This window comes from Equus przewalskii, chromosome 17 (genome assembly GCF_037783145.1).
Source record: "Equus przewalskii isolate Varuska chromosome 17, EquPr2, whole genome shotgun sequence".
NCBI classification, from domain to species: Eukaryota; Metazoa; Chordata; class Mammalia; order Perissodactyla; family Equidae; genus Equus; species Equus przewalskii.
In genome coordinates, this window is record NC_091847.1 from 78,599,125 (window position 1) to 78,625,636 (window position 26,512).

At 40.4% G+C, this 26,512-nt stretch overlaps 1 protein-coding gene across 13 annotated transcripts in view; it reads left to right on the forward strand.

Moving 5' to 3' along the window:
• Window positions 1–26,512, forward strand: part of PARD3B (par-3 family cell polarity regulator beta) — a 930,268-nt gene that overhangs the window by 360,725 nt on the left and 543,031 nt on the right. For 12 of the 13 annotated variants that reach the window (XM_070581758.1, XM_070581756.1, XM_070581765.1 and 9 more), the window contains one exon: window positions 2,940–3,111. The exons of the other annotated variant lie outside the window; for it this stretch is intronic. In XM_070581758.1, coding sequence (XP_070437859.1) covers window positions 2,940–3,111 — 172 coding nt within the window. The remainder of the gene's footprint in view (window positions 1–2,939; window positions 3,112–26,512) is intronic. 13 annotated transcript variants of the gene reach the window in all.

Genomic DNA, 26,512 nt, shown 5'->3' on the forward strand with positions numbered 1-26,512 from the left:
GGAGACAGCTGAAGAGGAGGGCATCCAAGTCTGGCGTGGCCTGTCTGCTTGTCACACGGAGTCCAGGTTGCTGCAGGCTCTACAGGGTCAGTGAAAAGCCTTCCACAGGCCACAGAAGTTTAGTTGAGATGAAGCATTCACACCAAAAAAGTTTAATAGCATTCCTTCTTTTGTGTCCAACTCATCTCCGTGGGAAAGGGAGTATTGAATGATTGTAAAGGTGGGGAGGGGTGGCTGTGTTCACACCCTGGACACTTTGGAAATGAGCATGCCTTCTGTTGAGGCACAAGAACAGGTGTTCACGTCAATTAACCTGTCTTTGTAACACTGTCTGCCAGGAGCTCTGTTACCCAGTAATGTAGGTCTTCTGACGAATCAAGTAATCGAGCTAACAAGCACCTACAACTTGTGGTTTAAATTAATTATCAGTGTTGAAGCAAGTGTAAGTCTGTGTGCATTGTAGCTGTTGAGATGAAGACTGGATGGAGAGTCTCTCTTGTCAGCCAGCACCTGTGGGGCCACTGACTTTGGGCACCACAGATTCGGGAATGGATCCTCTTCCTTCCAGCAGCAGAGGCTTTATTTCATCCATTCATCTAGCGTAGCCTCTGCAGAGAGAATTCCCGTCAATCATGGGATTGGGAGACAGACTAAGCAGTCAGTTAATCAAAGAGATTCTGAGATTTGGAGAGCCTCCAGGTCTCACCATCATCATCTTGGAGAAGAGTCATGTGTTGCCTGTATCTCCACAAAGTCGAGTTCACGTTCTCTAAGGCATAGCATCCTTATGGACAAAATACAGATGTTCCACAATGTAGCCTCTCCTTTTACAGTTTTCTTTTTGGAAAATGGTTACAGTGTGGTCTGAAACCCTGAAATGGTTTATGAAGTGGTTAGAAATTCCAAAGACGAGATCCTAGTACCAATTACTGTTCAGTCTGTCACTTTGGGAAACAAAATCTGTGAACTACTCTGTTCTCCCATTTGATAAGTAGGTATAACACTGTTACTGTGTGTGCTATAAGCTGTGTGGATATGATAGTATGGAAAACTGTAAAGTATCTTAAGAAGAAAAGGTTACATAACAGCCATAGGCAATGATATGTCTTATGAGTTATCAATTTTAAGCTTTTGTATTATACTTCAGATCAGTATTCTATTTTTCTCTCTTTTCCACATTATTTAAGGCACATAGGGTATACTAAGAGTTAAGGATGTAGCAGGAGGAAAAATTAAGGTATTACTCTTAACTTACACAAAACTTTTCATAGAACCAGTATAATAAGCCACTTTTCCTAATTGCTACATTAAAGTAAATGTTACTAATAAGTGTCAGAATCCATCAATATGCAAAGTTGAAATTATATTACAGAAATAGTGATGAAAATAACACTTCCACCACATTTTAAAAATTGATTTTGTTTTCCTTTTCAGAATTTAAAGTGTTAAACTCTTCACTTTGGCCAGATGATTAGAAAGATATAGTTCTCCTGATTATTTTTATACTAGAATAATCTTTCATTATTAATCCATTTAAGTTTTCTCTCAAATCAGTTCATCAGTGCTACCAATTAAAAATAGAAAATGTATGTGCTCAATTTCAAGAATTAAAAATAATGCCTTGGGAGTAGCATTTCTTTCCTGTGGTGAGAGGGTTGTTGGATTTTCCAATTAAAGAAGTCTCCATAGTGGAAATGAGTAGTCAATTATGAAAATTATTTTTGAATAGCCAATTTGCATATCCCTAATTGTATTCATTTCTTTGAAAGACTAAACTTGGAATTTATGATGTTGTGATTGGTTACCCCTGTAGTTGTGTTATTAATGCTATTGCTAGCAAGATTCCCCTATGAATGGGGCTTTGAGAGCCTTTCCTGAATAAATGTTTGAATCATAAGTAGGTTTGTTTTATTTAATGAATGAAGGATATCTGAAGATTCACTAGCGGTCTTCAGATTTGCACGCACTGCGCTGCGTTGGGTTGACAGCAGCATCCCCGTGCTGCCTAATGCGCTCACCTTTGGACTCTTCACATCCACAGCACAGAAGCATGAGAAGTTCCTCTGTAGTCGTGCTGTCTGCTGGCCGAAAATGCAGTGTCCGCGGGGCTGCCCTCACTGTTGATACAGACAGCACTGTTCACACAATTGCTTGAATACGTTATTATGTTTTGCCCTTATTTTATGAAAAATGACTTGGAAATGGACAATTAAACATTTTTATATTGATGCCAAGAAGCATAGTTCTCATATGAAATAGGATTGAGAGGAAAATGGAAATAATTAGGTTAAAAGTGCTAATGTTTAGACTCATTGTACTTCTCATTGACTGAACTTAGAGCCAGTCAACATAGAGTCAGTCATGAAGGAAAAGAACAAAATTAAAGGCATGTGTAAAAAGGAGATACAAGATAAACACAAATTGTGTGTAAATATACACATTTATTTATCTACCTATTATGATTGTATCTAAAAGGACAGATAATTATGGATATTATAATATCTTTGGCTGGACTGGAGTGTCGGGACTGGAATGTCCTCTTCCACCATGTAAGTCTGCTGTTCAACTTCTGCATATTCCACTTTTATGTTTGGGAGCACTCCTCAAAGAAAGAGGTACTGACGTCCTTTTGGGAGTATTAGAAAAGGTAGTGAAGGGAGGAGGCAGCCATTTCATTCCTTCAAAAGAGGCAGTCTGTCTCTTCCTGAAACTGGTTCTGTTTCAGGAAGAGACAAATGAACCAGCAGTGGTTGTTTCCTGGCCGTGGTTCTTTTAGACGTAGTACTGAAGTGAGAGTTCGTGGTACAGGAACATTAAAGTTTTACGTTTTCAGAGGCCGTTTTCTTTAAAACCAAACAAAAATCACAGTCAGCTAGATACGGTGTCTGTGTGGGATGCGTGTCCTACAAAGTAATTAGTGTTGTTGGTTTTGCTTGTAGCTGATTGCTGTGTTTGACGAACAAGAACCACTCCACAAGATCGAGAGCCCGGGTGGAAACCCTGCAGGTCAGCAGAGCCCAGAGGCTTTTGAAACGGAAGTGGCTGCCCAGCTGGCTGCGTTTAAACCAATCGGTGGGGAAATTGAAGTAACCCCTTCTGCTCTGAAATTAGGTATGTGTATTTTTAGTGGTCTGTTTTCATCTGGTTGAATACATCATCTTGCTGACTATGAGTTGCTTCTCCTTTATGGCTTATCCATTAGTATCTTTCTCTAAGTTTGTCTTTTGTCTAAATTATTTTTTTATACAGCTTTCGCAGGTGCTGCTGTTCAGGCAAGTGGCTGCAGTATTTTCTTGATTTGCATGTGAATCTGCATTGTGTGCCCTTGAAGTGTCATGGTGGGGAGCTGGACTGGAAGTGATGAGGTTCATCTGTAGCCTATGAGGACTTAAAAACAAGTCCCTGAAAAAAGTCATTTGGAAAAAGCTCGGGGTTATCAAGGAATCCAGACTGGAAATGAAGGTCACTTTCTGTTTTAGCCACCTTCTTTTTCTCCCCAAACTATTTATCTCAGAGTTTGGGGGAAACATTTTGAAGTTAGTTTCTTACTTTTGTCCTACTGATTCATTCAAATAAGGGCAACTTGCCCGGTGAGTTTGCTCAGAATTCTTTTTTGTTACATTTGTTTTGAAGGTGTTGGTAGAAAGAGAAAATAAGCATTCTTCTGAAGTTTCAGTGAATTTACAACTCCAAGAGAAATAATATGTCAGTTTTTGGTGATACCTCTTAGAGATAAATTTAGGTCAGTTTAGCAGCATGGAGATTTTGAAAATCCACTAATATTTTGGTACTTGAAACGATTTTTTATTCCTGTCGCATGTATGCATACATTTTGAAGCAGCTCTAGGCACCTGTTGTAGGTTAGTTCTCGAGCTAGAACAGAGGCTTTTTCCAGTTTGCAAAGGGAATCTTATTCTTTTTAAAGCAAAGCGTATGCTTAAAATTGTGAAAATTGTACATACTACTACTTTTTTCCATTTGAAACTAAATGTATGCTGTAAAGTTTATTTTACACACCACCTTACTGAATACCCTTGTTTCGTACTACTTTTCTGGAAAGCTTCTGTAGTGCCCCTTTCATAATAAACAAGTGAAAATTAGTGCCCTCTGGTCTTTGTGACTTTCCTCTATCTTTGGAAGCCAAGCCAGGGAAGCAGTTTGCTGGACCACGGCCGGTGAAGGTCTTTGTGGCATCTTCTGTTCATCTAAAGCGAGGTTTGTGGCTTCAGCAACCTCACAGCCCTGTCATTCATTTGCATAATGATGCCTTTTTATCCATTATGTAAATGGCATGGGAGGAAAATTAGGCAATAAGGGAAGACGAAAGAAGAAAATTGCTCTTGCTTGTTTTAATATTCGGCTTGGAAGCCAGCACTGTGGTCTTCAGAAGGCTGGACCCAGAACCCTTGTGCCCGCGAGTTCCTGTCCACCTTTCTCTTTAGAGCTTACTCAGGGAAAAAAGTTTGTCTTTCTTCGCTGTTTCAGTTTCTTTTGTTGAACCGTCTGAGCAATATAATATTGAATGCAGGAAGAAGAGTAAGCTAAGGTTCCCATCTTTTGGAAGTGGACTTTCTACCTCTTCAATTCTGATTTTTGGTGAGACAGAGATAGACAATAATATTTATCAATGGTGACCACATGCCAGGCACTGAGCTCAACGCAATGCACTGAGTATTCTGAATCCTTTACTCGTAACAACTTGTTTGAGCCTCATACTTAGTTGAGTTTTCTGATTCCCCTCATTTAAGAGATAAGGAGACAGGAACAGAGAGGTTAAGTAATTTATCCAAAATCACATAGCTGGTAGGTGGCAAAGCCAGGATTTGAACACTTGCTGGCTCCAGTATCAGAAACAATTTTTCTGTGCTGCCCTTCACATGCTATTTATAAAAGAATAAATCAATATATTTTTCCTTGGATTTCCTTCGTGAATATATAGCAAAACCCTGAAAATGCTTGACTCCTTGGCTTAAAAATCCCATTTCACCTAGTACTGTAGATTAAATGATGAGACTGCCTGACCTTCACTATGAGGTGGTCAACATGGCCTTCCATCCAGTCAGTCTGAAACCGTGGCCCCATACGCAGCCCCACTGTCCCCACTTTCTCCAGCCTATGACCGTGCAGGCCAGCACCTTATCATCAATCAGACTATTGCAGGGCCTCAGACTGACCTCTCTCTTTACAATCCTGCTTCTGCCAGGGCTGCCGTTTGAAATCACAAATCTGATTAGAGAACTCTCCTGACTACCAACTTCCAGTGGCTTACGAGGGCGCGGAGAACCATGTCCAAACTCGTTAGCAAGCTGGTGCAGATGGTTCCTTGGAATTACTGGGAGGAATTTGGGCAGGGCCGAATGGTGAAAAAAACTCATCCCTTATCTACTCATGGTGCCATCAGATTGAGTACTTTTCAATTCTGGAGATTTAAAAGCAAAGACAAGACATATTTATTGAGTTTCTCAGATAGAAAAATTAAAGAAGGAAGCAACACACACAGCTTTGGCTTTTGCCCATTCTGTTGTCCATTTCTTGTCCTCAGGTGTGGCCATAGGTTGGGCTTGTGTCTTCTCAGGATGGAGGGATACGTTGGCTGCAGAGGCAATGTTCGTGGCTGTTCTGGGAGTGTAACCTGGTTGTGCTGTCAGGCCCATCCTGAGATCCTGTTTAGATGAAGAGTGGAAGGGAGTGGTGAGAGAAGGAGAAGCATTTATGTGCCAGTGACTCATTATGACAGGGTGCATATAAAATGCCAAATGCCGAGCCCCAGCTCTTCATCTCCGCTCCCCGCTCTGCTCCCGGAGGCCATTGGAGCGGGTTCTCCTTCCCCCGGGGCTCGTTGACCCAGGTAGTTGCAGCAGAGGCAGGGCTTGGTCTCCCGGGTTTTCTCATTCTTGGGGCCCATTTACAGAGATGAGGAATTGAATCATTATCTTCTCACAAGCTTATCTCACCTAAGGAGACACAGTTTAACAAATCTTACAAACCAAGACATTTTTATAATTAGATCATCTTAATCACCAAACATTTACATTTTGCTGATATCTGAAATAAAAATATACCCAATGTTTAGTATAATTTTTATATCTCCTTCCAACACAAGATAATCATCAATGATATTCTGTTCAAAACCAATGACAACATTCCCCACTTACACATGGTTTGGCTCCTCCTGTTCTTTCTTCATCTTTCAGGATGAAATACTTCTGCACAGAATATACAGAAAGTTCATATTCTCAGCCTCTTCCTGATCCGGCTACTTCCTCTCTGGCCACCTTTATTATTGGCCAATCTTCCACAGTCATCTTAACCTGCAGCCACTATGAACCACTCGCCATTCCCCAGATTTGCTGCTCTCTCTCAAAGCTCTGTGCCTCTGTAGGCGATGTCCCGTCCCCTGGCTCACCTCTTTGCCTCTCTCCTACTTGGTGAACTTGTATGCACCTTTTAAGCTCAGCGATCAGGCATGACCTTGTTTGTGAAGCCTCATCCAAATCTTCGATAATTCAGCAGATGTACAATAAATATGTTTCTTAATTCTTCATTCAACCATGAAGGGTTGCAGAGATGAATTGAAGAAATCTTCCACTGAACTAAGTGGGTTCATAGTCTTGTACCTGATAAGCTAATGGGGTATATATTTTTAATTTGTAAGGGGAGTTTTCAATCAAGTGTAATGTGATGCTAAATGACTAAGTCCTGACTCAGCCTCAACTAGCAAATCATTCTGATACTTGAAGATTCTATGTTTCTGAAATTTGCCAATGCTTTTTACTGTGTAGCCTGGAGATGCTAACTTAAGATTCTATTTGAAAGAAGAGACATGGTGGAGCAAACACGAGGTGGAACAGCAAGAGTCCACTTGGACCTCTATCACCTGGTTCAGGAATTTTCGAAGTCTTCTTTGTGCAACCCTATATTATGGTACTTCTTAACGTGTTTTGGGGTTTCAACAAATATTTGATTTTTGTTAACAAATAACATTCATTGAGCACTTACATTCTAGATGCTATTCTAATACATTCATGTGGCTTTTTGTACAAATATGATTGGTTCTGCTTGTAGGGAAGAAAGGAATGCAGAAGGCTGTTGAGCAGGCATCAGAGAATGCTAATGCCTTTTAGAAGTCCTGCAGCAGGGGCCCGCCCCGTGGCTCAGTGGTTGAGTTCATGCCCTGCGTTTCAGGGTCCCGGGGTTTCGCTGGTTCGGATCTTGGGTGCAGACTTGGCATCACTCATCAGGCCACGCTGAGGCGGCGTCCCACATAGTAGAACTAAAAGGACCTACAACTAGAATATACAACTATATACTGGGGGGGTTTGGGGAGAAGAAGAAGGAAAAAAAGGAAGAAGATTGGCAACAGATGTTAGCTCAGGTGCCAATCTTTAAAAAAAAAAAAAGAGTCCTGCAGCAAAGAAACCTATCTCCACTCGAAAGAATTGTTAACAGCCCTTGGAACAACTTTTGTGAAATGCTGGTCTAGACAGTTCCACAGAATTTCATAATTAGCAATTTTTTAGAAAATTGACATTATTTTACAAACGAGCGAAGAAGAGCTTAGAGAGACTTAACGTGTGCTCTGGTGTCAAATAATTGGTTAAGGAAAGAAAATTGGAACCTGCATCTCTTGGCTTCTAGTTCATTCTTGGCTCTTTCAGCTACGTGACATTTTTTGGATTAATTGTAGATTTCAATTATCCATGTCTTTTAATACTATATGTGATAAAATAGCACCTCATATCCTTTTGGAATTGAGATAGAGTGTAAATTAATAAATAGATACTACGAATAGCTGTAAATCAAAAGCTAATAAGGGAATAAAGACCAGAAAATTAAGATGGAGAAAATTTCTTTTAACTCTCTCTGTAAGTTTCAGAAATGAATTTGCTCCTGTCACCTCATCCCATGTATATGTGCACCTGTGTGCACATGCATGTGTGGGTGTTTGGAGGGAAATTACACCAAAACCAATAAGCTAATAGGATCCCTAGGTGATTTTTTTCTATACTATGGATATTGTTGCACTCTTTTTGACACTTAAAAGATCCGTGTGTAGGGCCTTTTGTAAATAAGACAAATTAGTGAGGACAATTATTTTGAAGTTTGGAAGAGTGAGTCCTTTAGCCTTCCTTGCACTAGGCCCTATGCTGCCTTTATGATCAGTGGCACCTCACCTTCTGCTGATCCCCAGAAGACCTCATGAAGCCATAGCCCAGGGTTGACCTAGTCTTGTCTGTTGAGAACGATGACATGGAGCTGGTCCGAGACCCTATAGTATTTGATCTAGCTGTGTACCCAGACAAGTCCTTTAACCAGTATCTAACAGGACCAGATTTTTCCAAACAAAAAATAAATTGGGTCACATAGGGCATCCATAGAAGAGAATCTTCTGAACTGAGACCATCCAGGTCACTTCCTGATGTGTCACTATCATAGCTCCCTGGGTGCAGTTTTCTCTTCCGTGAAATAAGCCTTTCTTGCTCTAATGGGCTGTGGTTGTCCCAGAGAATTTCATTAATACCAAGCAGAATTTGAATCTGACTCCATGCCCCTGTCAATTTCCCTTGCATGGCCCCAATTAATTAGCAGTTTTATTTTGGACCTTTGCTAATTTTTCTCAGTACTTCTTGACGGAAATTTGGGTTCAAGCTTCCAGGAGAAAATACCTCTTTAGTTATAATTATCTTGGTGATATAATTTAAACAGTGTATCAGGATAAAAAGTGCTTTAAAGTTGGTTTTTGCCACTTTTGTGATCCATATCACCCAGATATAAAGCAATCTGATTAAGGTTTGGAGTTGAAGTGGTCTTAGCTTTCTTCTCCTCTTGTGTGTGAAACTTTGAAGATGAGCTACTTTCTACTTGAAAGCGATGCTTGTTTTTGAGACTTGAAAGCTGAAAGGTGCCTCAGATGCTTTATTGTTTCCATGTGTGTTTGCACTTCTTCAAAACTGAAATGGAAATTATGATTGTATGTTTGTTGTAATATAACTATTTTCAAAACACTGAGTTCTCTCTTTATTTTCAGTAGTTCTCAGAAAATATTGTATCGCTATAGATTAGTGTTGGAAATTGTGACCATTTTCTATCTGATTTTGACTAATTTAGGGCATAAGGGAAACATATGGGAACATTTGTCTGAATTTTTTACGAAACCAAATCCCTTTATGGCACTGATCTTCAGGAAAAAATAAAGAAAGGGGAAGTGTATTCCTTTAATTAGGCTGCAGTGTGTAAGTAGCTGCTGTGCCCATAATGGGAGTTTAAGTATTGGCATCTGATCCTAGACAAACACACTCACACCACACACACAGCAGAAGTAAAGCGTGGGACTGGCTTGTGCTTCTGCCGGGGCCTTTGAATTCTGACTACAAAGCGCACAAGCCTGTGAGGGCTCCTGGTTGCTGGAGGCTCTTTGCTGTGGGCTGTGAAACCCAGCGTTGGAATTACCAGGGAACTGAGGTCATTTGCTTGGGTGAATCCATAAGTCATGATTTAGTCATTGCGTTTCATCTTATTTGTTTCCTGTTGGGGCTGATTATTCAAAAGTTAACAGCTATCGAATCGCTTTTCTTTCTTTCTTTTTTTCTTCCTTGGGAGCCTGGTGTTTTTTCCCTGTGCAGGACCAGATGAATGATGTTGTAATTAGCAATGGTAACCTTGCCGGCTACCATCAATCAGTCAGAGCCATATAGTCAACAAAGTGTGTGCATGCTTTCTGCTACGACGGGAGCTCCATCAGGACTATGGAGGTCGCAGCCTTCCTAATCCATTTCTGGCACCATTCTTCTTTTGCTATCGTCGTTGTGGGTTTTATTTTTGTTTGTTTTCAGAGTAGGTGAAAAGTTGCTTAAGGGGGGAAGAAAGATTATACATTGAATATTTAAAAAAAACATTTTAATACTCTGAAAAAGGGCCTGAAGTACTTGGTTAAATGAAAGACTAAAATCAATACCTGAGGACAGGCAACTCCTATGCAATGTTAGAAAGTCATTACCACGCAGGAGTAATTGTTGTTTGTGTTGGTGTCGGGCAATGTGAGTGATGGTTCAGAGGCGAACTTCCCACCGTACCTGACGTTGCCTCCTCTGAGTAAGTGCAGGTGAAGGGTCCGCAGAGCCAGGCCATCAGTTCATAACCTTCTGTAAAAAGAACATGATGGATTTTGCTTAAAAGTATTCTATATTCTTATAAATGTTTTTAAATGAGATAATATTTATTAAAATGTACATTGTTAAGGAAGAAAAATAAACAAAAACAAATTACCATCATCGGAACAGAACTACAATTTCCATTTTTCTGTTTTCTATCCAGTTCCTCTTGGTATTTTAGTCTTAATTCAATTTTCTCTTTTACTACTTGCTTTGGTTCTCCTTGTGTCTCTTTTCTTTAATGTTGTGTACTATATCTAATGGCTGAATTTGGTAGCTAAATTGGTACTAAGTTGGTTCTACTCTAATAAAGAATTATTAAAGGAAATTTGCATTTAACCATTTACCCAAAAACGTAAGATAGTATTTAAAATCCAAGCTTTCATTCTTGTTCTTTTCCAGCTGTATTTTCTAAGTTGGTTATATGACCTCAAAAAAAACCACCAAGTTCACTGTCTCCCCTTTGGCCACTTGCCGATGCTGGACGTCCCCTGAGACAGTGTGCAGGTGCCCTCATAAGCGAGCTAATAAGGAAAGGTCACTTCACGCTGCTCACCCGATACCAGACCCCTGGGCTCTCAGGCCTCTCTCGCAGATTGCTTTCCATAGCGAGTCCACTGAAGCTGTGCTTGCAGAGGCCTAGGCCCTGAGTAGTGAAAATATGTTCAGCCATGCTGTGATAGTCAGCTCCTTGTAGTTCCCTGGACCACTGTGAGAATGACTTCAGTTTGTCTTTTTAATAAAAGAAAGGGAAGAACAGCCCCCTCCACACCCCCCAAGCCGCACAGTCCCTCCTTCCTCCCTCTACCGTCCGCCATCACAGCTCAGTTGTCCTTTCTTGTGACCAGTCCCCAGCTCTCTCTTTTGTTCAGACACCCTGAGACAGCCAAGCAGGACCAAGCAGCATGGCCCTCCATTCTTTAACTACAGGTGCTGCTTTTCAGAGCCTGGTAGGGTTTCCCGTCTATTACGAGATGCTTTCACATTACTTATCTGTACCACAAATTTCTTGACAATGTGACTCAGATTTTCATACATATAAATCTTTCTGGCCATAAAATAGATTACATTTCTCATAAATTTCTAATCACAGGTAAACAAATTATTTATAATAACCATGCTGATTTTCTTTTGCAGTTTGAAATTCAGAAATCGTGCTAACAATTTAATATATGGTAAAGCCTCTTTTCCATTAACAACCTAGATATAAGGGTGAGCCTTTGGGATTTTTTTCTGGGTGTCTGTGTGTGTGTGTGTGTGTGTGTGTGTGTGCGCGCGCGCGCGCACGTCTGTGTGCACGCATGCACATGACTTTTTTTTCTTTCCGCCCAGATGGGCAGGAAAAAAATCCACTAATTTAATTATTTACAGAAGATCCATCTTAAGGACAAGTCACTCAGGGTTGGACACGCTTTTATGACTGGCTCAGGATTTCTCATTTGCTTTATCTGATAAAGCCGTATGATGAATTATGCCTCAATATACACACATTTGGTTATTTCCTTGCTGTATGCCGAATTTGAAATTTTACTAAGATCTTGGTTTGGCTCAATGAAAGTAAGAAATACGGAAACAGCTTGATCTGGTCATTCTCACATCCCAAGGTGATAAGGGAAGGTGACAGCCTTTGCCTAGCAATTGCCAGAAGAAAAGCTCGCTCTCTTATGTTTACCCTTTTTTTTAAATGTTTGCCGGATAAAAGAAGACGGCCTCCCAGATATCAGCACCGCACCCTGTCAATTTGCTATTGACCCAATGCATCCATCATCTGGCTGACAGAAGATGGTGCTCATTCTGTTTATTCACGGGCTTAATGGGAAAATCTTGATAGCTATCAGAAAATGCAGGTAACTCTCTAAAAATACCAGAAAAATTCTGAGTCCCCTCCTGTGTAAACTTGAGACTCTGTTAAACTCCTCAAACCCCTTTACAGATGGAAGAAATTTGGGGCTTTATGTTTTTTTTGTGTGTGTAGAATGAAAGTAAGGGAAATTATGTGGTACATCTTGCTTATTCTTTCTTTGTTTATATGGAAGGCTTGGCTATGACTACTTAAGGCGTGATCAAGGGAAATAAGTCAGCAGGCTTTTTGCCTTACCACAACCTATTTCAAATCATAACACTTGGATTTGGTATTTTCAGATAATATTGACTGAAATAAGCCATTGCTTCAATGTCTATATTTCTTGAAGCTGTTGATAAGAATGGTGTTTCTAGATCTTTTTGCCCTGTTTGTTCTGAAAAATGGCATGGCTAACAGCAAGCTGCTTGGCTTCGCGTCATCTGGTTCTGCCTAATTGTGAGGATCAATTAAGCTTCCCTTGTGTTTTTAAAACAAATAGACTTTCTATCCTAGAGATCCGAAAGCATGTGGGAAACTTCTTATTTTAGTCACAGTTCAGGAATAATGCCCTTTGACCTCACAACTTTGGTTTGGTGTTACAGTTAACTGCCCTTATGGCAGAGTTCAGCATTCGCACCACTAACATCTGCTCTTCTTAGATGATCGGGCTGCAGAACGTAACTATGGAAATCAGTACATGTGAGGTCAGTGCCAGGGAAGATGGCGGCGTGCCTGTCAGTGCCTTCAGTTAATCAATAATTATTTATTGCTGGCGAGCAGATGAAAAGTCTTATGCTAGGCTACCAGAGGAATATAAAGTAACATAAGTCAGGCACTCATTTCCAGCAGCTTGCAATCTACTGATTTCACATACTGAGTGAGTCTCTTAACTTGGTTAGGTTTTCATTTTTATAATTTACAACTGTTGTTATAATAATACAGAGCAGACGATTACAAAACCATACAGTTGAAAAGGATCTTACCTCATGAGTAAATTTAGACGTGCACAAAAACTTCATGTGTGTGCCATCAGTCATGCCCGATGTCTCCCCATAGCTTGTTTAGTTGTCTTTTATTTGAGTCTTTGGTTGACAGAGAGGTTCGTAGAAATAATAAAACGTCAAGTTGGTAGTCTCTGCAGTTTTCACTGACTCTATTTTAGGCAGTGTTAGGTTTGTGTGTGTGTGTGTGAGGAAGATTGGCCCTGAACTAACATCTGTTGCCAATCTTCCTCTTTTTGCTTGAGGAAGACTGTTGCTGAGCTAACATCTGTGCCAATCTTCCTCTATTTTTTGTACATGAGATGCCACCACAGCATGGCTTGATAAGTCGGTGTGTAGGTTCACACCTGGGATCCGAACACTTGAACCCTGGGCCGCTGAAGCAGAGTGCATGAACTTAACCACTACACCACTGGGCCGGTCCCTGGGCAATATTAGTTTTATCTCTTATTAGGTGATAAGAAATAACTAGGATCCCAGATCTTTCCACTACCTCCAACAATGTCCTGTGCTGTACAGTCGAAGTCTCCAAGGACCTAATGGGTTGATGAATGAATATTTATCCATCCTTCCCTCCCTCCATTCATCCCTGCCTCCATTCATCCAGCCATCCTTCTCCTGAAAGATACTCCAGTCAAATGTGCTTTTTAAATTCTAGGTAGTCAAGTTGGAAACCAGACTTTTCCCTTGGTGATTTCAATAGATACACTATTCAGAAGAATTAGTTGTGCCTAGACAGGAGGTAGATGCCAACCCACTCCTTGCTTCTTTTTCACTGAGTACCACATAATTTACTAACTGGACTCCCAGGGTGATCTTTTCTTATCCAGATCTATTGGCTATACCTCAGTCTGATTTATTTACATGATACAGAGAAGTTTAAGAAAGTTCTATTTGCAGCCCCTCTATTCTTCCTGCTCAAAACACCATTCTCCACTTCAGCACCCACATTGTCCACATATGACTCCCGACACATGAGCTCCTCCACATTCTGGGATGTCTTGAGAGGGAGCATCTAGACCATTTTGGAAGATTTCTTTAGAGAAGTTTAGAGTATGACTTTTGTGTTTTTTCTCCTTTTCAGACCAATTATCACTTTCTTCAAAAACTTACTCAAAAATTAATTTTCTTTAAAAGACCTTTGTTGATTGCCTTATTGCCCTATTTTTTAAAATAATGTAGAACATTTGTTTGCTAGTTGTCATAAACTTAATAACATTCTGTCTTAACAAGGTGAAAGGTTACATGAGGTGAGGCAAAATTCTTGTCTATAATTCATAACTTATTAAAAACTGGTTCTGGGGCCGGCCTGGTGGCACAGCGGTTAAGTGCACACATTCCGCTTTGGCAGCCCGGGGTTCGCCAGTTCGGATCCCGGGTGTGGACGTGGCACCGCGTGGCAAGCCATGCTGTGGTAGGCGTCTCACATATAAAAAAGTAGAGGAAGATGGGTAAGGATGTTAGCTCAGGGCCACGCTTCCTCAGAAAAGAGAGGAGGATTAGCAGATGTTAGCTCAGGGCTAATGTTCCTAAAAAACAAAACAAACAAAAAACTGGTTCTTTTCTCAGTACCCAAAATGTAGCCTGAATATATTTGACTTCCTGTCTTCTCTAATACCTTAATGAAGCCAGTAGACAACGTATTATTTCCATAAAAAACAAGGGATGGAGAAGGATATAGATTACATGGTATTACCTATTTCCTTTACAGCAGGGTAGTGCAGAAATTGAGAGCACAAGCTATGGAGCAAGACTGCGTAGGCAGATGTGTGTCTGCCCTTTCCAGTCGGGGTGATCGTAGACAAGTAGTTAACCTCACTGGGTCACAGTTTCTTCATCTGCAAAATGGGTAATATTAGTAATGACCTAATTGGTTTGTTGTGAGCATCAAATATATTCATATGCATGTAAATATAAAGCACTTATGCTAGTGCCCGCCGTATAATAGGTGGTAAATAACTAGTAGTCACTATTATTATTTTCATCATTATATTTATTATTGATCATTTGGAAGAAAATGACAAAATCTCCTTGTGTTTATGTATTTAATATTTTGATCTGATCTTTTGTTCTCTCTTTTTCCAATTTTCAACTTTCAACCCATGACATCATATTCTCTCTTTTTTGTAAATGTAGATTCTGGTCATCATATACTTTCTCCTAAACCAGAAAATTAAATTTTTGTTTTTCCTTTCTACAGGCTTACAAGATAAATGGTAAAATAGTTGATTGAAGCCAAAACAATAGCCGGGGATATTAACTCACGTATTTACTTTCATGTCCTCACCCTAGTTTGGCATGCGGCTCATAGGAATCTTCTCTTACAATTGATATGTATATGCCTTTCCTGGTTGACAATACCTTTACACAGGGAATAAGCATTTATTCTTAATGTGGTTCCACTCACCCAACTAACCTAGAATACTGTCTCCATTTGGTGCCAAAAGGAGACAGACAGATGGTGAGCTCAACGGTGTGATTGAACAGAATTTTATAACAGGATTGTTTATGAAAGGGATGTAACCAAGTTCTGGAAAGAATGGAGAGCCCTTACCAGCCCAGGCCTGAAAGTGGCAGGGGAGAAAATTCTTACCCATCTGGTGAGAGTGGCAGATGTGGGAGCCGGGCCCTTAGAGGATCCCAACCTGTGACCTGAGGTTGGGCGTGCTGCCCCTTTCAAAGCTGCAGCTGGCAGAAAGGGAGCAGAGCTGGGGATAAACATCCTAATACCCTCTTCTTTCTGCCTTCTGATCTCATGCTGGTCCTTCCCAATGGCCAAACCCAACAGGGAGCCAGAGGGAAACTGGCCTGTGTGATGCCCTGAGTTACCGAGTGGAAGTCAGCCTTCATGAGGTGTGGCTCCAGCTAGCATCCTTGAGATCAACCGGCATGAATCCCTAGTCAGTGTCTCCGAGATGAGTTTTTTATTTAGAAAGTACTGGTACCGATCAATAATGCTTTAAGATTAACAGTTGATTATCTATATCTGTTTGGCATGGAACTTATCTATGGAAATATAGAAATCATTAAAGTACAGTTTTTCCCTCAAGGTGTTCACAATTCAGTGGAATGGTTCTCAGTCTTGTCTTTTTTTTTACCGAGACAAAGCATGGATGACATTTATATACAGAGGACACTGACATGTACTACCCACCTCTATGTAATATTCCTGTTTTGCTGACTACAATTCTAGCACCTTTTTAACTCCGTCAGTCAAACACATCAGCTTTCAGTTCACAAAAAGTGGATTGAGTACATTTATTTTGTGTCTTTTCCTTCCCAAACTTTCAGAGAAATGACAGTTTTAAGTGAAAATAAATGGGAGAGGCTAGATTAATAAAAACACTGGAAATGGTAGAAGGGGAAAATGGAAAGTAAATAGGATCCAATTAACAAATGACTCAGACTTTAGGCTGCCCTGGAGTAAGCCCTTCCTCTAGTTGGCGTTGCGGCGTGGCCTGGGGTGGAGGTGGACAGCCTGCCTGCCTGCCTGCTTCCTGTGCAGCTTGCTAAAGTGACACCTGTCACTGAACACTCTTTATCATGTCACCCACCTAATTGAGAGGAGAGGTTTCTTCAGGAAAGACCTATGTGTTGCAAGAAAAACTGAAGCTACTTTTTATTCCTAAGCAACTGAGTACTTCATTGAGAAATACAAATAGGGAACCACCACTTGCCAGACGTTTAAAGGAACAACAACTCAGAAGATGACACGGGGATGAACTTGATAAGACCGTCTTGGAGACGAACAGAACAGCTGGAGGAGCTACCTTACCAGAGACCAAGACTTACAAGGTTGCAGGAATTGATTCAGTGTTCTTTGGGCACAAGGACAGATGAAGGGCATAGGATAGAAATGCCCAGCAACAGACCCTCACAGATGTAGTCATTTGTTTTGTGTCAGATTTGACATCACTATGCAGTGGGGAAGGGATGATGCTGAGTCAATTCAATGTCTCTATAAAAACAACAACAAATCTTAATCCCTGCCTCAAACCATTACAAAAACCAGTGCTAGACCCATTATAGATCTAAATGGAAAGGAAGAGGAAAAACAATATATATATATGGAAGACATCAAATGGGAATATGTGTGTAACTTTGGAGTTAGGCTAATTTTTATAACAGGATGTAAAAAGTGCTAGTCATAGTAAAAAATTTGATAAATTGGATTATATTAAATAGAGAACTTCTTCATTAAGAGATACCATTAAAAGAGCAAAAAAGAAATGCTCTAGACTGAGAAAATATCTGTAATACATATATGTGATGAAAGACCATGCCCGTAGTATATGGAACTCTCAGAAATGATAAGAGAAAAGCAGACATGGGGCTGGCCCTGTGGCGTAGCGGTTAAGTTGGCACGTTCTGCTTCTCGGCGGCCCAGGGTTTGCCAGTTTGGATCCTGGGTGCGGACATGGCACCACTTGGCAAAAGCCATGCTGTGGTAGGCATCCCAAGTATAAAGTAGAGGAAGATGGGCATGGATGTTAGCTCAGGGCCAGTCTTCCTCATCAAAAAGAGGAGGATTGGCAGTAGTTAGCTCAGGGCTAATCTTCCTCAAAAAAAAAAAAAAAGAAAAGCAGACAACTCAATGGAATTATAGGAAAGAAATATAGGAAAAAACATCATAAAATAGATATTTAAGTGGCCAGTAAATACATAAAAAAGGTGTTTAACTTCATTAATCTTCATGGAAAGGCACATTAAAACCACATTGCAAATTTGAAAACGAATAAAGTAGTGTTGGTTTATAACCTAAAATATAAGGTAAATACACATGAGTCCATACTAGTGTAAATAAATGATTGATTGAATAAATAATTAAAGGTGGGGGGGGAGGAACAAACCTTCCTTATGGAAGAGTTCCAAATAATATATGTAGATACTCCTTCCTCCTTGAGTATGGGCTGGGCTGGGTGACTCACTCTCAAAGAATAGGATATGGAAAAAGTAAGAAGTGTGCAGTGGTGACCTGGCCAGTGCTCCCTGAACCAGCTGATCCAGATCACCATCGCGGGGGAGAAGTCAGCTGATACCATGATCCCTTATATGATGAGACAAGCAGAGCATTTCGCCTCAGTGGTGTTCTTTCCCAAATCCACAACCACAGGCTTATCTTGAGAAAAACATCAGACAAACCCACATCGAGGGCATTCTACAAAACGCCTGACCAGTTCTGTTCACAACTGCCAAGGTCGTGAACAATGAGGAAAGACCGAGGAACTGTCTCAGCCCAGAGGAGACTTGACCAGATTCAGTGTGTGTCCTGACGCCTGGAAGAGAAGAGGAAGCTTGTGGGAAAACTGGTGGGATCCAAACACAGTCTGTTGCATGGTTAATAGTCTTGCACCAATATTAACTTATTAGTTTTGACATATGTATGATAGTCATGTGAGATGTTAAAGTAGGAGGAACTGGGTGCTCTCTCTACTATCTTTGCAGCTTTTTATAAATTTAAAATCCAAAATAAAAAGTTGGTTTAAAAAAATCTTTTTTAATGCAAGACCACTACTAATCCATCAGAAATTACTAAAATGAAAAAGACAATACCAGGTGTTGGTGAGGCTGTGGAGTAACTAGAACTTTCATACACCACTAATGTATGAACATTTTTGGAAAACTACTTAGCACTATCTAGTAAAGTTGACCTACACATCCCCTGTGATTTTCCATTCCAGTCCTAGTTAAACTAGGCAACTCTCAGCAGAAAGGAGCAGATACATTCACCAAAAGACATCACAGCATCCCTATTCCTATTAGTCCCAAAGTGAAAACGAATCAAGTGATAAAATGGTAGATGAATTGTGGTGCATTCATACAGTGGCATGCTTTACAACAATGACATAGAACTAACTGTTGCAACAAAAAAAATCACAAAATGGAATGTGTAGGGATGTAAATATCCTTGACTTCCACTGTGGGCTGGGGATAGAGACAGGCTGAAGCGTCTGGGTCAAACAAGTATAGATATTAAAAAAATAAAGTGGCAATTAGTCTAAAATTCATTCATTCAACAAGTGTTTATTGGAAACTTAACTGTATGCCAAGCGTTTCTGTAGGTGCTTGAGATATAGCAGTAAACAACAACAAAATACAAACCTTCCTGCTCTCATGTAGTGAACATACAACTGGGATGGGACAACATGAAAATAATACATGAATGATTTATGTAGTATATTAGAGGTGATAGGAGTTTTGGGAGAACACTAAATCAGAGTCAGGAGAATAAGGTGTCTGGTGGTGAGAAGGGAGTCCAGCGTTAAACAGAGTGGCATTGAAGCAAAAACTGGAAGGAGGTGAGGGAGTAAGAGTTGTGTAGATTGGTTAGAGGAAAGAGGAAGGAAATTGTAAATGAGGAAAATTCCTCATGCTTCATAGCAAGGAATCGATTGATGCTACTCAAAGTTAGAAAAGTCAAGAAGTTATATCCAGTTAGCCACCACAAAAGTCAAAAATAGAAGTGTGATAAAAGAGCAACTTCTGGGAAGTTGAGCCTGAAAGTGCCAGGGAGAAAGGAGAATTGTAATTTTTGTTTTCGTTCTTTCTGCATGGTTTGAATTATTATGATGGTATAAATTGTTTTTAAAATAACATTTTAAATGGGGGAGCACATTCGGACACAGAAGTAGTAGGCAAGAAATGCGAGGGACAGTATTAGAGAACCTTGAAACCACTCTATCTTTTTAAAATAAATCATTTGCAAATTTTAGTACTTCTTATTGATAAGGAATTGCTTGCCACATGCTGTCAGCTGCTTGGAGGAACTGCTCTCTGTCTTCTCCAACCCACAGACCAAGCTGGGAAGCCCAGGAACAAGTGCGACCATGTCCAGCTCCGAGCACAGCTGCACAGGACCCCCAAATCCACCCCAAGTTAGGCACACCAGTGCACGGCCTGGGCAGCAAGGTTCAGCTGCCACCCAGATAGTTCTCTTGTATCATGAGAGTGCTGGCTAATGATGCACAAAGATACCAACTCCCTTTACCAGTTATGGTCTTTAGGGTCAAGCTTGAAGATTTTAATTAGGTGTGTAGCAAAGCTAAAAAGAAAAAACATTTTCTAATTAAGCCTTTTGAAATGGGTAAAGAGCTATCCTGTTGCCTGTAGATGATGTGTAACGATTCAGTATTACATAAACTGTGTCTTTACTCAGGGCTTAAATCAGTATAGACCTCAAAAGGAATTAGTCATTGTAGCTAATGAAAATTAATCTGTCTTAGAAATTGTAACAAACTCTGTAAGGTTTGTCTTTTTATTGTTTGATTGATTTTACTTGAGGGGAGAATTTCAAATTGTATATGTCTAAAAGGATAACGGATGTAATTATCTAAATCTAGAACAACGAAGAGTACTTCCACTCAGGTATACAAATAACTGGATACTCTTTGTCTCATTTTGCTTTGATTCTCTGGATAATCGCCTCCATTTTCCACCTGATTTAGTGTAAGTAGACACAGCTTGAGGATTTTCCAGGAGGTTGCTACTTGTGTTTACGTAGCACAGTGACTTGAAGCTGAAAGGGCTGATACTGAGATGGGAGTGGTGCAATTTTGGTTGTACAAGTGATTGTTGGGTCTGGTGATATTTAGACATAATGTAGGAATTTCCTTATTTGGTGTTTTTATTCTGAAATAATATTAGTCTCATGAAATCTTGAGCAAATATGTTTGCTGACTCTGTACTGCGGTCCTAACCAACTGAGTGTGTATTGTGGATTGAAACTCATGAAGTTTCAGGCTGAGGCTTTGGCGAAGAATGCATCCAAACGTGCGTGTATGTGTGTGTGCGTGTGTGTGTGCGTGTGTGCATGTGTGTGTGCGTGTGTGCGTGCGTGCGTTGTGCGTGTGTGTGTGCGTGTGTGTGTGCGTGCGTACATGTGTGTGCGCGCGTGTGTGTGCGTGCGTGCATGTGTGTGTGCGTGCGTGCATATGTACGTATGCGTGTGCACACGTGCTGTATGGATAGAGAGGAGGAGGACGATGGGAAAGGAGAGAGTTCTCTTTAAGGAAAGTAAAAACAAAAAGGCAAAATCTGATATTAAATTCAACCAGTGAATATATGTAATAATCTAAGGGAGATAATTCAGTATGTGTGGGGAAAATATCCAGGTGTTTTATTGCCTGTAAAGCATTTAAATCAAAATTAGTAAAAAAATATTTTTGAAATCTGAGAAAATTTTCATTGCATTTACAGCATAATGACCAAATTAGCAAAAGAATTAATAAAAGATATATTCCTTTTTGAAAGATCTTGATTTGCTTTATTTGACAAGTAGTAATCGATCTTTGTCAATACTAGTCAAGACTTTTCAGTCTTCTCCGTAGTCGGGTGAGAATAATTAAAACAATTTTCGCATACGTTTAGATGGATAAATGCTGCTACTTTATCGCTGATATTGTTGAAGTTTCATGTTGAGGATGGAGTGGAATTAAAATTCGGTAACCCTCACGGAAAGATTTGGCAAAATGATTTCGTGGAGTTTCCCAGTTAGATCAGTCATAGCCAGGGCCCCTAGGAGAGGTGGAAGTCCCCTTTACGTACTTAACATAAATGACATTAATATTAAAGATAAACGTGTATAGCAGATTAGCCAACAAGTGATGTTACTGGATGTGTGAGTTGTCAGTTTTCCTGGAAGTGTTTGATTCAGTGGCAGGACATGGAGGGCCTGGATTTTGAGGAGGGGCTTTCTCCTCTTTGAGGGCACAGATGCTGTGGTTAGAAAAAGAAAGGTTATTTCTGTTTGCGAATGTGAGCCTGTAATCCCTGTTTCCACCCACTGAGGCCCTCAGATACGGGTTTAATGGTGCAGGTCCGTAACTGAGAGTCCTGTGGAACTACTGAGCTGAAGTCTGGCAGAAGCAACGTGCGGGGGGCATGGACTAACCACGGGGGGATAGAATCCCTTCCCCCTTTGCTCCACCCCAGAGGGCATCATGGTGTCTTAGTTCACCAAGTGTCCAAGCAGCAATCCTCCACAGCTCCAACACCAACACGACTTTCTCTTCCATGTTTTGCGTATCTAATAACAGCGGGAAGCGTTGCCTCAGAATCGGTGGTGGTGGTGGAGGCTACCAGATAAAGAGCTCACTGGGTTAGTCTCCCTCCCTCACTTCCTCCCTCTCTTCTCTTTCTCCTACTTGATCACTTCCTTTCAAGCCTTCCTTTCCTTTTTTTCTCTCTGCCTTCTTTCCTTCCATCCTCCCTCATTCCCTCCTGTCCTGTCTTTCCTCCCTCTTGCCATCTCTCTCAACTTTCCTTTCTTTGACAATTATTCATTAAAGCCCATACAGCAAAGTTAGTTAATTCCTAATGGATATCTTTCTGAGGAATGATAACCTATATGAACTTGGACCCCGAGTCTACTTGCTTCCATGGTTGAGTGGACACTCTTTCTATCAGAAGAGAGAATTTCTTTTATTGGAAGGAAAGGTTTCACAATTGATCAGTCACAATAGAATGTGTGAAGTCACTGAACTCGAGGGAGCATGTACAGGATTTTGCAGGAAAGCAAAGAGGAGGAAATTTCACATCGTTTGCATTCTTGCCATGCACCACAGATGTGAACATGGCTGGGGTTTGACTAAGTGGACAGAGGGTCTTCCTGAAACTGCACTGAGCATCTCCCAGCCTGTCTTACATCAGGAACAGAGGGCCTTTCTCATGCCAATGTAGTTAAATGTAAGAAGCCACTTGAAGGAAGCAGAAACAAGTGATGGAACCCTGTACTGATCTGGCTTCATTTGGGGGGAAGATCTGTGAGGAGTCTGGGAGGTTTGGGAGGTGTATACCAAATAGACAAAGGACGTGAAGAGGGAGAGCAGCTGGATTGTACTGAAAAGGGCATAACTGGGCCCGTGTGCCAGAGATCTCCATGGATGTGGAGATCTGTTGCTTCTTTGCTGACTTTGATAGTGGCCTGTGTTGGCAAATCAAATGTTACTGATTCCTTTGCTACTAAGCCCTGTCAGGTGCCGTCGCTGACTGACAGGAAACCTCAGAGGCGGCAGGTATCTAAAGCCTTTAAATATAAAATATATATAAAGATAAATAAAATATATAAATCTTTAAAACACATCCTTGGAACTATGAAGAGCTATGGATAGTGCAGATCAGCTCTAAACTGTGATTTATTTCAGCATTGACAGTTGTTAATTTGTAGTAATCATCACTTTCTCTAACATAAATCATGGTAACCTTTCTTTGAGCTCTTAAATCTGATTTTGTAATAGATCAAACTAAATATGAAGGCTAGTATGCCAACCCCTCGAATGGCAACATTCCTTTCTTTTGGGTCTCAGGTAGCTATTTCTGAGTAAGAAGAAATCATCCAGTAATTGGTTTTTATCTTTAGCAAGTTTATATTTCTAAAGTATGCAATTAGTATTATTATCTATTCTTATTAGCATTCTGAAGTGATTTTTAGATTCCATAGGTTTAGATGCTCAAGGTCTCTCAGTCTGTTGCATGGAGTTAAAAAAATCTCTTTGGCGAATATTCCTAATATGAAAGCAGCTAGGAGAATAATTGTCATTGGGATGACCTTTTCTGTGAATAGTTTGACAGACGCTTGAGGGACAGCATTCTCACGTCTCTCTGACAACCTTTTACTTCCTGTCATAAAATGCAGGGGCAAAATTTGAACTCAAGTGATAAGATTCTCCACACTCATTTGCTGCATATCCCCCTCGGTGCAGCGCCTCACAATGTGAAAGCCCTCTCTCTCTTTTCAAGGTATTTTTCATCACCTGGAGAAAATGTGTCCTTTGGGGAGGAATTCTAAAACAATAGCACAGGTGCTGAATGAAATTTCCCGGGGGTGTAAGGGACTCTGTTTAAGGTTGCTAAATAGTGCTGGTTTGGTGAATTAAATGGCACTCTAGTGTCCTATTATAAGAGTTAACACAACTGCCAAAGGTGTTTTTCCTTACAAGAGAATAGCTTTGACATTGAAGAAATATGGACTATGCAGTACTCACTTGAAATATTCAAAAAGAAAAAATAAAGGCACTTACTAGTAAAATGAAAGCCATTAATTTGCAAATAAATGTGTTTTTAGAATGTGGCCCTGCGGTGACATGTAAATTCAAAAGACTAATATTTTCTCTGGGAATAAAATCATTTTGGAAGATGTTTTCCCTGGAATTCTAAGGGTATCACCAGAACAGAATGCTTGTTGATTGATAAAATGTGTGCTTTGATCAAGAATATTTCCTATAGTATTACCTTCATCAAAGAAGTTTTTCTGCAGTTTTGGGGCACAGATTATAAAGGTGACACCCTCTTGTTCATGCGTTTGTCTTTCCCGCCTTCTAGAAGATGTGTTGCATGATCTCTGGGAGGCTGTACGTTTTGTTCACTGTTGTATCTTTAACCCCTGGGACAATGCCTGGTGTGTAGTGATCAGTCGATAAATATTCATTGAATGAATACATGAACAAATGGAATAAACAAATTAACCTTGAAATATATCTTCATCTTCATCTTCTTTTTTTTAGTATTTTTTTCAATGTCCTAAGATTGATGACAGACTGAGGCCATTTTATTCAGTATTTCCGAGTTGGAATCTTAATCCTACTTCGCTGCTTTTCATTCAACAAGAATGTTAAACATGTGCCAGAAAAAGTTAGAAACGTTATCTATGATGGCCATATAGGGAGACGGTTTCTTTCCATTAGCTTCTTTCTGGAGAGTTCATGGATTTGTCATTGTGTTAACCTAGCTGACAGGCAGAATCCAAAAAGTGATATTTAAAAGACTGGAAAGAAGAGGGATTGTTGAAGTGGAAAGGAAAAACAGGGTTTAGGGAAAGAGGTTGGAGGTTGTTAGGAGAAAATCTGGTGGAAAAAAAAAAAAAGAGAGAGAGTCAAAGAGAGAGGTGACACCCAGAGTCCAGTGAGGGCCATCACCTCACAGGAGCTGGAAGAGGACGTGTGAAGGGGGTCCCTGGAGAAGCTCCATAGACAGACTGATCGAGAGGCACAAAGGAGACAAGAAGCTGTGGTCAAGCAAAAGAGGACGTTACATTAGCACTTCGTGTGTGATAAGCCACGCCATGCCCCTAGCTGAAGGTCGGTATTTTGGGTATATTGAAATCCCACACAGAGAATAAATGGTGCCTTCATGTTCTGAAGAAATAAATTTGTGAACTAAATAACTATACCTGACAGAGAAAGGGAAGAACTTTGTTCAAGAATTTCAGATTTGGAGATTGTTCCTTATATCACACTCCTGAACTTGTTTGGTTTTTGCTCACTTTAAAATAAGTAAAGAGAAAACAGAACGGTATAGGAAATTGTGTGCCCATGTTACAGAATGATAGTTAAAAGGAAGGTGTCCACTGCCTGACACACGCACCCCAAAAAGAAGATTTTATCTTGAAACCAAATTACCTGATCACTGTTTTAAATAGTTGAATTAATGTTTGGACCATGTATGATCTTTTGATGATGTTGTGAAATGAACAGCATGAAATGTATTATTCCATTTTGCTACATACAAAGAAATTATGGCCAGAAGAGGTTGTGAGACAAGAAGCCCCTCTACTGGAGGCTCGGTCTCGTGTCCCTTCACCTGAGGCCGGTCCTTCCCCCAACTGTAGTGACTGTGGACGGCTCTGTGGATGTAGTTCAAGCATAAGTGGGACTGATGGGAGAATGCAGGGACAGAGGCAGATTCAGTATCAGAAATAACATTTTAACTATTAGGTCTATCCAGTAGTGGAAAGAATGGGCTTCTACAAAAAGGGATTGATCCATCTATTTGTTCATTTTTTCATCAAGGAGTCTTTATCAGGTGTCATCTATGTTCCAGGCACTGGCTTACACAGAAGACTTAAAATGATGGGCAAGATAACAGGAGTCTTTGCTGTCGCCACACATATAGCCTACTACAGGAAGACAGACAAATAATAACAGTGATATAGGATTTACATGTAATGATAAGATGAATAGAGGCTACTGTGGGGACTCCACACAGCTCCCCTCAACCTGAGAAAAGAACTGGCGAGGGGAGATTCCAGGAAGGTTTCTTGGAGGAAATGAGGCATTGACCGGACTAGCGAAAGTGGAAAGAATATTCCAGACAAAGTAAATAGTATTGTATGTTCAAGAAATGAAAAAGCTCGAGTGTGACTACCGTAAGGAATGAAAGATGGGGAGAGAGCTATGGAGAGAGATAGCTGGAAACGAGGGGGAGGCCAGGTCTGGAAGAGCCCAGATAGCAAGGTAAGGAGCCCAGACATTTTCCTGGGAGCCATTGAAGGGCACCTTATTTATCCAGTCCTGAAAGATGAGAGCTTTTCCGAACCGTGTGTTAAATACGAAGAATAGCAATGCAATGAGTACCCATGTACCTAATACCTGGTTTGAAAAAGGGACATTACCATTATCTTTAAAGTCCCCTGTGTAACCCTTGCCAATCCTGTCTAGTTCATGTTCACCTCAAATAATCCTTCCTTTGCTTTTCTTTATAACTTGAGCGCATACATTTATATCCCTAAGGATTATATTGTT